Below are 11,633 nucleotides of genomic sequence, written 5' to 3'. Positions count from 1 at the left end.
TCTGAAACGCGTCGATTTTTACAAAGCTCATCGGTCTGAAAAGCTAGGTGTGCTCTGATTGGCCAGCTATCCAGTGCGTTGTGATTGGCCGAATACCTCAAGCGTGTGACGGAAATGTTACGCCTCTTACCATATTGTGATGCCCTGTCAGGCCGGGGCGATGAGACAAAAACATTAAAACCCATTATAAACTAGGCATTTGTTGCATCCAGTGGGGACATAAATACGGATTATAATGACTTCTACTGTCTTTTTACGCGTTGCGTTGCATCACGCCGCGTAAACATAAAATCGTGTCTTCATTTGTGATCGGAGAAATGACAAACAACAAGCGCTACTCTACACTGCTCAAAACTCACATTTGAATCATCAGTGGCAAATTCTTTAAATATGAAAATGTACTTACACTCTGTGAGTCAGAACAGCCGGCATTGTAGTCTACTCTCCCAGGATCAGGAAACTGTCTTCCATAAAATGCACTGCACACATCTGAATATTTGGGTTGAACTGTTCTGGAACAGTGTTGTAAATACAACTTTACCACTTATTTCTAGGCGTGTCCTCTTTTGAAAGACCAAACAAAGTAGTTTCGCTTTCACAACGAAACACGCAGCGTCACACATGGCTGGCTAGAGTGAGAGGCGGCAGGCGGGCTTGCGAATAATTGAAATCGCATCATATGACCCCTTTAAATATAATAAACTCATTTTTTCCACCGTGTCAGTACGGTGTTTGAAATCATTTCTTGCTTCCTTCAGCCAAAGAGAGTGATATTCACAAGTTATGGAAAAACATTGAGCCCCATCTGCAGAGAGCCATGCAGACGTTTTACCTCTGAGAGGTGTTCAGGTCTGTTAGTGCTGTCTCTGAGTGTTTGTGTGTTATTGAGCCCCATCTGCAGAGAGCCATGCAGACGGTTTACCTCCGAGAGGTGTTCAGGTCTGTTAGTGCTGTCTCTGAGTGTTTGTGTGTCCTGGTTTATTTCAATCAGCATGCAATGGGAGCAGCAGCAGATGGACGAGAAGGAGGCCACGACCCTCAGAGGTACACAGACAGACACACGCACTCTTTGTGTTCAGACAGGCCTTAGTCTCAGGGCCTCAGTCATGCCCTCATCTGCTGGCCATCTGCTGGCAGTGAATAGGACTGCTAAAAACTGGGTCCAGTGCTTTTCTAGGATAGACTGCCAAGATTTCTACTTATATCGACCCTCTGACCACACATAAGCTGATGGGCTGCCCTGATGAGTCATATTTCACAATAATTTGATAGTGGTGTGTTTGTTAAGGCCAGTATCATCTGTATTGTTGTTGTTATTATTATACTAATGGTTAGAGATTTGAACAACCCTTATAAAAAATAAGTGTGTTTGATTCGATCTTAATTGCATATTGAAAGTATAATAAAAAGGTGTATTTGCTGATAATGTAATATTAATTAAATGTAAGGTCACATAAGGGTACTTAAAAGTTTCGTACACTTAATTACACTTAAAATGGACTTTGTAATACTGTAAAGTTATAAAAAGGATATCACCAAACACTAAAAGTACTTGATTATAATACTGGTAACTGTCATGTTATTCTATATTAATATATTTTAGATGTACTAAATTGCAATTTCATCATTACAAATGTGTAATTACACATATTTAAGTAAATTAATTACAGGTTTCAATAGAAAGGACATTAAAGTATATTTTAGTTTAGCATAAATGCTTGTCAGTTCTGCAGTACACTTACCCATATTTCAAGGACAGTAGAATTATGAATTTATATATAAAGATGTACTTAAGTCCTACTTAGGTGGGTCAAAAAGCACTCTAAACTTACATTTGAAATTAATTTAAACTGTTACGCATTTTAAGTGAATTTTAAATAACATGCAAATAAGCGTCACACTGAATGTATATTCATAGTGTATAGCCTACACAAATATTATTTCCATAATAAATAATCATAAGTGAATTGATAGTCCATAATACTTAAAGCATTATCTAAAATGAAAAATGAACCTGTAATGTTACTACAGTATTTTTTACAAGTAGATATAAATCTGCTTAAACATTTAATAAATCTTAATTTAAAAAAAAGGCAATAGCAAACAGAATCAGTTTGTAGACGGTCATTTTTTTATTTTATCTCTATCTTTGGAAATCCATTTCCTTTGCTAATATCGTCCAGTGAGAAGTCTTTTCCTCCTTCTGTAGGTTTATCAGCACATGCTCACATAGAGCTGCCATATTATTCCAAGTTTCTCCTGATTGCTGCTTACCTAGCTTCCTTTAACTCTGCTCGCACAGATCGCTGCTTCTTCCTCAAGGTGTATTGGAGCATTCTGATCTTTTCTTTATTATCTACACACTATCACGAGATCTTACTGAATCATGACTGCACCTTCGTGAATTATGTGATCACTAAAAAAAGAGGCTTGTCTTTGCTTCAGAGTCACGGGAAAATAAGAGACTAATTTCTTGAAGAAACATGAGAAGGGGAGAAGTTGCTACTGTTGCTTATTGTTCATCACTGTTCTTCCTGCAGGTTTAGTAACGTCATCTATATATATTTTTCCCTCTGTTTTGTCTTTTTGCTGCAGACTAGTAACCATCTGTTGGGACCGAAGCCTTTTCCTCTTGACAGACTGTTGGCCATATTCTACAGTGTGGTTGATTGCAGAGTTGCACCTACAGCCAGTATCTTCTCACAGGTCATTTAATTGATCAAATTATGAGGTTTGTCAAATAATAACAAACTATGCCATTCATTTTAATTAGCTTATATAAGGCAATAAAACATGATTCATGTACAATGTGGCAGCACAAGCAAATCTAGGAATTTTGGACACTGGGTGGCAGTGTTTCAATTTTTTTTCCTTTTTTTTTTTCAAAAGGTAATAAGTTTTCCTTGATAAATTAACAGCATATGAAGAGTTCCTTTGCAAAAGCAGATAACTCTGTTAAAAAATTTTAAGTTAAAAATGTTCAAAAATCATGTTTTTTTTTTTTTTAATGTTTTATCCTGCATTCCAATTAATATCAATCAAACTGCAGTTGGGTGGTTTTGATTAAATAATAATAATAATGAAAAAACAAATACAGCTAACTAACATAATAAAACACAATAAAAATGATAACACAATAAAAAACTTTATATATTGATTAATATCTAATTATTATCTAATTTTACAATTGTGACTTCCAGGCCTTAAAAAATTTAGAATCTTGAGTTGTTGTTGTTTTTTTTTTAGATAGTGCTCTCTTTTTTTTTAAGTGCTTGTGTAATTTAAAACTTGTTTGAAAACGCGTTTTTAAGGTTACCTGTCTGTGTGACTCTATTAAATTTTAATAACTTTTCTAATAAAATTTCCTATGAAATTCAAATTTGTTGCCCAGGAAGCTTGAATAACCATTGAACTTCAGATATTATAAATATTTAAATATAGTCATTATAATTCATAAGAAATACATTGTTAGCTTTCTGTCTTACAGATTTCATCTCTAGTTACTCTGCAGCTTCTCTCTCAGGTGAGGCACGATGATCAGCTGGACTCACCCAAATACAAATGTGCAGTTTCACTGGACTTCATTCTTGCGATCTCCAGGTGTGTGAGATTGTAAGACCTTTCGGCCTGTCTCTCTGTCTTGTGATCCAGTTACAATTGGTCAGGCAAGAAAGATGATATTAAACTTGCATCTTCTGTGACTGCTTGTGATCAGATTTCAAGTGGAGGATGTCTCATTTGGTGTTTACGTCACTATCTACTTTAATGCATTACTCCATACACATTACCCTACACAAGAACTTGGTTCTGACCTATTGTGGTCATATTAGTGCTGTCAAACGATTAATCGCATACAAAATGAAAGTTTTTGTTTGCATTATATATGTGTGTGTTCTGTTTATATTTATTATTTATATATAAATACACACACATACTGTATATATATACAGGTGCATCTCAATAAATTAGACAATTAGAATGTTGTGGAAAAGTTAATTTATTTCAGTAATTAAACTCAAATTGTGAAACTCGTGTATTAAATAAATTCAATGCACACAGACTGAAGTAGTTTAAGTCTTTGGTTCTTTTAATTGTGATGATTTTGGCTCACATTTAACAAAAACCCACCAATTCACTATCTCAACAAATTAGAATACTTCATAAGACCAATAAAAAAAACATTTTTAATGAATTGTTGGCCTTCTGGAAAGTATGTTCATTTACTGTACATGTACTCAATACTTGGTAGGGGCTCCTTTTGCTTTAATTACTGCCTCAATTCGGCGTGGCATGGAGGTGATCAGTTTGTGGCACTGCTGAGGTGGTATGGAAGCCCAGGTTTCTTTGACAGTGGCCTTCAGCTCATCTGCATTTTTTGGTCTCTTGTTTATATATATATATATATATATATATATATATATATATATATAGAAAATATTTACATTTATATGTTTATATTCATATAATTTATATTATAAATGTATTTAATACATAATCAACATATTTTTCTGAAATATATACATGCATGCTTGTGTATTTATATATACGTAATAAATATACACAGTACACATGCAAATATTATGTAAATAAAAATGTTTATTTTGGATGCGATTTAATCGTTTGACAGCACAAGATCATATTACCTAAATTAAAGTTAATTCCAGGTGTAAACAGTGTCTTTGATTACATTTACCGACCATTACGTTGTAGTGTGCTAGCTTGTTGACTATTATGTGTTTTTTTTATTCTAGAACCATAGGCTTTGATGTGAAGTATCTGTACGACTTCCTGTGATCCTCTTGAGAGGGCATGAACCAGGCATCTAAGCGGACAAAATCACATCACTTGGAATTATGGACGTGAATGGACTGCCAGATAAATTGTGTTACAGGAAATTCCTGCATTTATTAGTCCAATCAGATATCACCATGGGAAAATACTCAGTTTATACATTAGACTCTTTCCTCAAAGGGAGATTTGATGGGTTTGTTGTGTTAACATGTGACACAACTTAATATTGGTCTAATAAATACTGTATAGTTTGTAATACACTTAATAATGGGTCCAGTTTATTTTTCATACACTACCTTCCAAAATTTTGTGGTTTAATGTTTTTGAAAGAAGTCTTATGCTTACGATGGCTGCATTTATTTGACTAAAATTACAGTAAAAACAGTAATAATGTGAAATATTATTACCACTTAAAATGAGTTTTATTCGTTCTTAAAACGTAATTTATTCTAGTGATGTCAAAGCTGAATTGTCAGCAGCCATTCTTTATGGATGAACAGAATGTTAAAGAAATAGCATTTATTTAAAATAGAAGTCATTTGTACATTATTATATAATTATTATGCATTTACATTATAAGATTAGCATGGTTGATCAATTTAAAGCATCCTTGCTCAAGGAAACTATTAATTAAAAAAATCTCACTGACCCCAAACTTTGAAATAAAAAGGTTAAGGTAGTTTGGTGCATCATAATATGTGTGCTCTGCTCAAAGTGTATTAAAAATCAGAGTGTACCAGGGACAGGTACAAGCTTTAATACTAATTGACTGTATTCAACAATAATTCATTTATATGTATTAGGCGTTATTCCCATGTTCTTGCAGTGTTTTTGCAGCATGATGGCTGGCAAAACATCCCTCCCGGGCTTCATGGTAATATCACAGTTGCACATGTCCGTTCAACCACATTTAAATGAGTGAGATATTACAAATATGTTTTGTGTTATTTGGCTCCTTTGCAGAAGAGTAGCTCAGCTCAGAGGACTGATCTCCTTATCCTTTTGCAACAAGATGGCAAAGCTGGCATGAATACCATACCAATCACCCTCTCAGATGAAGACAAACACAACCCAGAACAACCACTTAATGAGGATCTGGGAGAAAGGAGCAGTGTGTGCAATGGAGTGTAAGTGATTCATTGAAATTTAGGCTTTCATTATCGCGGTCTGTTAATTCAGCTTTTCAGAGGTTACTGATGCTGCGTCTGACTCACAAGGTCTCCATAGTAACAGATTGGTGTTGTCATAGAAACTGAGGGACCACAGTTTAAAAAGGCTCCAAATGTGACTTGTGTGTTTTCTCACACACTGATGTAGTTTGCCCTTGTGTCTCTAGCCTCCATCTTCCATTCAAACTACATCAGTGTGTGTTTTCTCACACACTGATGTAGTTTGAATGGAAGATGGAGGCTAGAGACACAAGGGCAAAGGGTCATTTTGGTGTTGGCTGTTAGTTAATACATGCATGAACTTATAACAGTTTCAGTTATGATGTTTTTAATGTCCAAATGGAAGCACAAGCATTTCATTAACAAGCTTAAAGTAGGCCCTGTAGTCCTACAACAGAAGGCACCCTTGTAACATGTCTATGCGAATACAGAACAAGCCAATTTCATTCTTAAACCCTGCAGAGGCTAAGAAAATATGTAATATTAGTAAATATAGTATGCATATATCTATAAAGAAGTAAACATTCCTGACTTTACAGAGTTTGACATGCAGTGGAATACTTAACTGAATACTGTTTTAACAAATGTGTATTAACAAATGAAATTCAATTAATATGAGGTCATTTTTATTATCCTTATATTAATTGAGACACTAAATCAGACTGGGGAATAATTTTAAAATGCAGTTAAAAAAGATGGAATTATTAACAATTGTGACCATTTATAGTACCAAAAATATCAACTAACCTTGAACATTCATAAAAAAATTATTTAAACTAAATTACAAAAGTGGACAAACACTGTTGTTCAAAATAAATTTTGTTTTATTTTGAGAAAGGATACATTAAATCGATCCAAACTGACTTTAAAAGATTTCTAATTGTAATAAATGCTGTTCTTTTGTATGTTCTCGAAAATATTTAGCAGCATAACTGTTTTCAGCATTGATGATAAAACTGAAGCCTGCAGTATCGGCTGCTGAAAATTCAGTTTTGACATGACAGGAATAAATCACATTTTAAAATGTATTCAAACAAAAACATTAATTTGAATTGCAATAATATTTCACAATATTACTGTTTTTATTAATGTGTTTTTTTAAATCCAGTTATGCAGCCTTGAGGGCCTCAAACTTTTGAACAAATGTATTTGTTATCCACTTATTAGTCAAATATTTAGAAATGTCTTTCTCTGAGGCATCTAATACAAGTGATGCATAAATATATATATTTTTAAAAATATATATATTTTTGTTAATAATAAAGTAACAAAAAATAAAACTGACACTGATTCTTTTCCCATGAAGCCTCTTTCTGCTTAGCAAGAAGGCTGTTTTTGGGAAACAGTTGTGGGACGTCCCACACCAATTTCATTTCTTGGCCCCTTTAGCTCTGTTTGAAGTGACTGTTTGTGCTTTAAAGTGCTTTCAGAATTAGACAGTTGAGTGTTGCTCTTGTTTTCTGATCAAGAGACTCTTAAGGGAGAACCATACGTGGCATATCTGAATGTGGACTGTCTCTTAGACGCTGCGTCTCCGGTTATGAATCATGGCCACAATGTGCGAAAGGTCTAAACTCTTCATCATCACCTCCATAAATTCTTCATCACTACGTGCCCCTGCTACAAACTCCTCCAGCGACAGCTCCCCTGTTGAATGGAGAACGGTTAGCGATTATGGACAGGCAAATCATTATCATACTCTTTTAAAGATTGAATATGGTTCTTAAGATTAGAACTTATTCCAATTGTTATTGCACTCACCATCTCCATTGATGTCAATCCTATCAAACACTCGGTTTGTGAACTCCTCAGCACTCAATTCCTGCGACTCACTTCCATTGATGGCACGGATGGCCTGTGAAAGAAACCATTTTTATTATGAATTTACCTTTTCTTTTCATAGCCATCTAGTGCAGTTATTCCTACCTTTATGATATTGAGGAGCTCGTGTCTGTCTATGCAGCCGTTGCCATCAACATCATAAAGTCTGAAATACCAGCGCAGTTTGTGCTCCATCTTGCCTCTCATTACAAGACTGAGAGCGGCCACATACTCCATGAAGTCTATATAACCGTCCTGCAAAAGAGACAAACGCATTTCAGAAACAATTCATTTTAAACACTTGAGACCATTGTAATTGATGTAGTACACTTCATATGTACTGTTTTATGTCTGATCTATTATGGCTTAGAACTTTTATTTAAAGATTATGTGGTGAGGAAATGATTAAAATACATCTGGAACCAAGTTTGATGAAAGAGAAGTGACCTTTGAGATCCGTCTACCAAGCAGTACGCACATCTGGAACTATCGGTTTTATATTCAATAAGTTGCCAAATGTTTTATATTAAGTATGTGTTCCCACATTAGTCTGTAATGAATCCTAAAGTAGCTGAATGCCGTTGTTCTCTTATTTAGGTGATGGAGGTGTTGAGGGTCACGATCGGGGTGATGAGGGTGCCCTCTGGAGGATTACTGCCAATTCCAAGGTCAGCGTCTGTGAGACTGACACCAGCCACTTGTCGCAGACATAATCCTCAGGTCAACACGCTTTCCTCCAAATATCACCTCTCTTTTGTGTGACAGATTCCAGCTGTCTAGGGCAGTGTCAGGGAGAAGGTCATAGGCAATGCTGAGGTGTGTTAATGTAGAGATATTTGGATATTCTATATTGCATAGTTGAATTGATGAGTAATTGATCAGACATGCTTTTACTGGTATTAGTAGTGGGTAAAAGTCTGGAAAGCTTAACATTAGTAAAGATGTATCTTTATTTCCAAGATTTAAAAAAACAAAAAAACGTTATTTCTGTAATGCAGGCCTCAATAATATGGGGGCAAATTTTTGTCACTTATAAATGATTAAATGTGTAATCATGGATAAAAATTAATTCAAAATGTAAAAAAAACGAATGGAAAATTAAAATGATCATTATGAAAATATTACACTTTAACAATTTATGATACACAGTAAAGATGTCAGTCACAATGTCAGATGTAACAAAACAACCACTGTTATACAATTTGCTGTAATCAAAATATAAAGCACATATAAAAAGCGTTGTGAAAACTGACATCCAAAAATAGTAACAGTAGTAAATTGTATTAACTAGCTTTATGCAACAACAGCATAAAATACTAATTGATTAAAAGCTATATATATATATATATATATATATATATATATACACACACACACACACACACACACACATACACATATGCAAAAAAAAAAAAGCCAACAAAATTTTAAGCTTATTTTTACACCATTATTACCAATTGGGTTATAATTTTCTGTTTAATTTGTTGTATTTATTTATTTTGATCTATTTTCCTATTAATTGATTTCCCTGAAAAGTGAAGAGATTTAGCTTGATGAAGCGTGTTGACTTTAACACAGAGGTAATGACATACTCATTAAATCGGAGAATTAAGCTGAACATATCTGAAATACATGCTGGGAATCTTGTATCAAGATAAGAGTAGCATCATGAAACCGTTTTTGTGCCGAAAATCCCACTGGGACCCAATTATGAAAGCATGTTTTGGCTTGGAGAAATAAAACGGTTGTTACTGCACGTGAATGGGATTGGTTTCTATAATACAATCTCAAACCTGTTCAACAATCTGTAAATCTTAATCTCATAGATAAGCTCATTATTCATTGTATTAACACAAGTCACTGTTTATAAAAGCTGACATGCCAAATATAGCGCTATAAATATAGAGCCAGACAACACGGTAAGTATGATCTGAGCTTTGCTCACCATTCAAAATTTTGCTTACTATTCAAAAGTTTGGGGTCTGTAAGATTTTTTTATAGTATCTTAATCACCAAGATTGCATTTATTTGATGAAGATATAATAATCAGTAATATCTTGAAATACAAGTTAAATAATGTGAATTATAATTTTTAATTATTGTTTTCTATATTTAGTATATTTTACAAATTGTGACCCCCCCCCAAAATTTGGCCCCCCCCCCCCCCTTTTGTAACATTGTGAAAATCTTTCCTGTCTTTTTGATCAGTTAATGCATCTTTGCAGGCAAAAAGTATTAATTTATTTTGAAAAAAAAAAAAAAATCATACTGACCCCAAACTTTTAAACAGTATATAGCTATCAACCAAAGCTGATGATAAGCTCATAATGGTCACATATTGGTGAATTTTTCGACCAATATATTGGTGCATGACCGCTATTGAAAGAAATTTGAATAATTTCTTAGAAATAATAAAAAAAAATATTTCTTAGAAATAAAGAGATTCAGCATAAATCAGTCTGACATCAAATTAGCAAACATAGTTTCAAGTCTGATGTAACCGAATGTAATGAGTCTGCATATTATAACCAGTGTTTTAATAAAAACTGAAACTTCAAATACTCCAGCTATGCTGAAACTGTCTTTGAGGCATCCTTAGCCACTGTTATTATCCCCTCAGAATGAACTTGTCTTTCACTCACCTTGTTCATGTCAAAAGTGCGGAACATCTGCTCGATGTAGGCATTGGCCTCTGGATCCAGACCTCTGAGCCCGAAGAACTGTTTGAACTCATGCAGCGTGAGCTGACCAGATGGACACTCAGTCATGAACTTCTTATACCACAGATGCATTTCAACAGCCTGCAGGTCGTCCACGGTGCAGCCCGTTGAATTCCCCATCGCTGAACTGAGAACTGATTGTTTTGGCGAGCAAGACTGGAGCTAATCTGTCAGGAAGCCCAACTGGTCTGCTGTGCAGGCGAGTGTATCGCTTCTCACAGACACATGACACTGGGACCTAAGAGAGAGGTGGGCACCCTCGAGAGGCTTTTGTACTGGCCTGGGATCAGACACGCCTCACCAACTTTATCTCATTGATATTAACTGTGACTAATCCAGCTCACTGTGTATGTGAGGCTTATGGATGACCATGGCTGGGATGGCCATTGGTAATTGCATGTGAGCTTGGGGACATGCTGACAAACGTTCCCATGTGACGGCCTGCGAACAGATGCAACTGCATCAGCATTTCTCATATGCAAGTTGTTTCTAAATTTATTTTCAAACTGTTAGCTGATAAATATTCATATGAATACATGTTAGTAGCCATGTCACAATTTTGAGTCCTCTTATGCCAAGGTAACAAGCTTCAGCAGATATATTTTTTTCATACATTTTCATACAAGCCTTTACAATAATTACGTATTGATATACACAATCTTGCTGATTCCAAATAATGCAGTTAAGAACATTCTTCACATGAAAAAAACATTTTTCAGTTTGTTACCATTTGATTGTCAAATTACACACATCACATCCATATTACACGATTTATATAAGATAGTAATAGTTGATATCATTCAAAAGCTAACATATAGTCGGTATAACATGGAACAAAATTTTAGTTTTAAAGTTTTTGCGTTCTCAAGAAATTAAGCCTATTAAAACATTCAGAGATCCAAAATGCTGTCTATTTCTCTTTTCTCATAGGCTTAAACGAAGTGAATCTTGCTAGATCTGTTCCATCTTCTCTGGAAAGTTTCTAAAAATGCATTTTGTTGATCATGACAGTACTTTGTTCTCAGAACACAGTGTTTTAAGATACAGATTAGGAGGTATTAAGATTAGTATAGACATCAAACGTAAAGAAATGACTTGTGATTCCAGAGATTTCCATTACAGAGACATTTCA

General features: G+C 34.6%; 2 protein-coding genes and 1 pseudogene across 2 annotated transcripts; 2 read left to right on the top strand and 1 right to left on the bottom strand.

The window, feature by feature from the left end:
* LOC107591145 (origin recognition complex subunit 5-like) overlaps positions 1–838 on the top strand; it is a 7,555-nt pseudogene extending 6,717 nt beyond the window's left edge.
* Positions 839–889: 51 nt separating this feature from the next.
* On the top strand, positions 890–2,469 carry LOC107591135 (origin recognition complex subunit 5-like). Its single transcript, XM_016280180.1, has 3 exons — positions 890–939; positions 992–1,044; positions 2,210–2,469. The coding sequence occupies exons 1-3, from the start codon at positions 908–910 to the stop codon at positions 2,467–2,469; spliced, it is 345 nt and encodes a 114-aa protein (XP_016135666.1). The 5' UTR covers positions 890–907.
* Positions 2,470–7,091: 4,622 nt separating this feature from the next.
* On the bottom strand, positions 7,092–11,240 carry LOC107590762 (guanylyl cyclase-activating protein 1-like). Its single transcript, XM_016279668.1, has 4 exons — positions 10,424–11,240; positions 7,887–8,036; positions 7,722–7,815; positions 7,092–7,607 (listed from the first exon to the last, which is right to left on the bottom strand). Exons 1-4 carry the CDS (start codon positions 10,619–10,621, stop codon positions 7,480–7,482), a joined length of 570 nt encoding a protein of 189 aa, XP_016135154.1. The 5' UTR covers positions 10,622–11,240; the 3' UTR covers positions 7,092–7,479.
* Between the last annotated feature and the right edge of the window lie 393 nt (positions 11,241–11,633).

Source organism: Sinocyclocheilus grahami, unplaced genomic scaffold, assembly GCF_001515645.1.
Source record: "Sinocyclocheilus grahami isolate Dianchi unplaced genomic scaffold, SAMN03320097.WGS_v1.1 scaffold8.1, whole genome shotgun sequence".
In the NCBI taxonomy this organism is placed as follows: domain Eukaryota; kingdom Metazoa; phylum Chordata; class Actinopteri; order Cypriniformes; family Cyprinidae; genus Sinocyclocheilus; species Sinocyclocheilus grahami.
The sequence above is the reverse complement of the archived record's forward strand: the minus strand, read 5'-3'. Positions and strand labels throughout refer to the sequence as shown.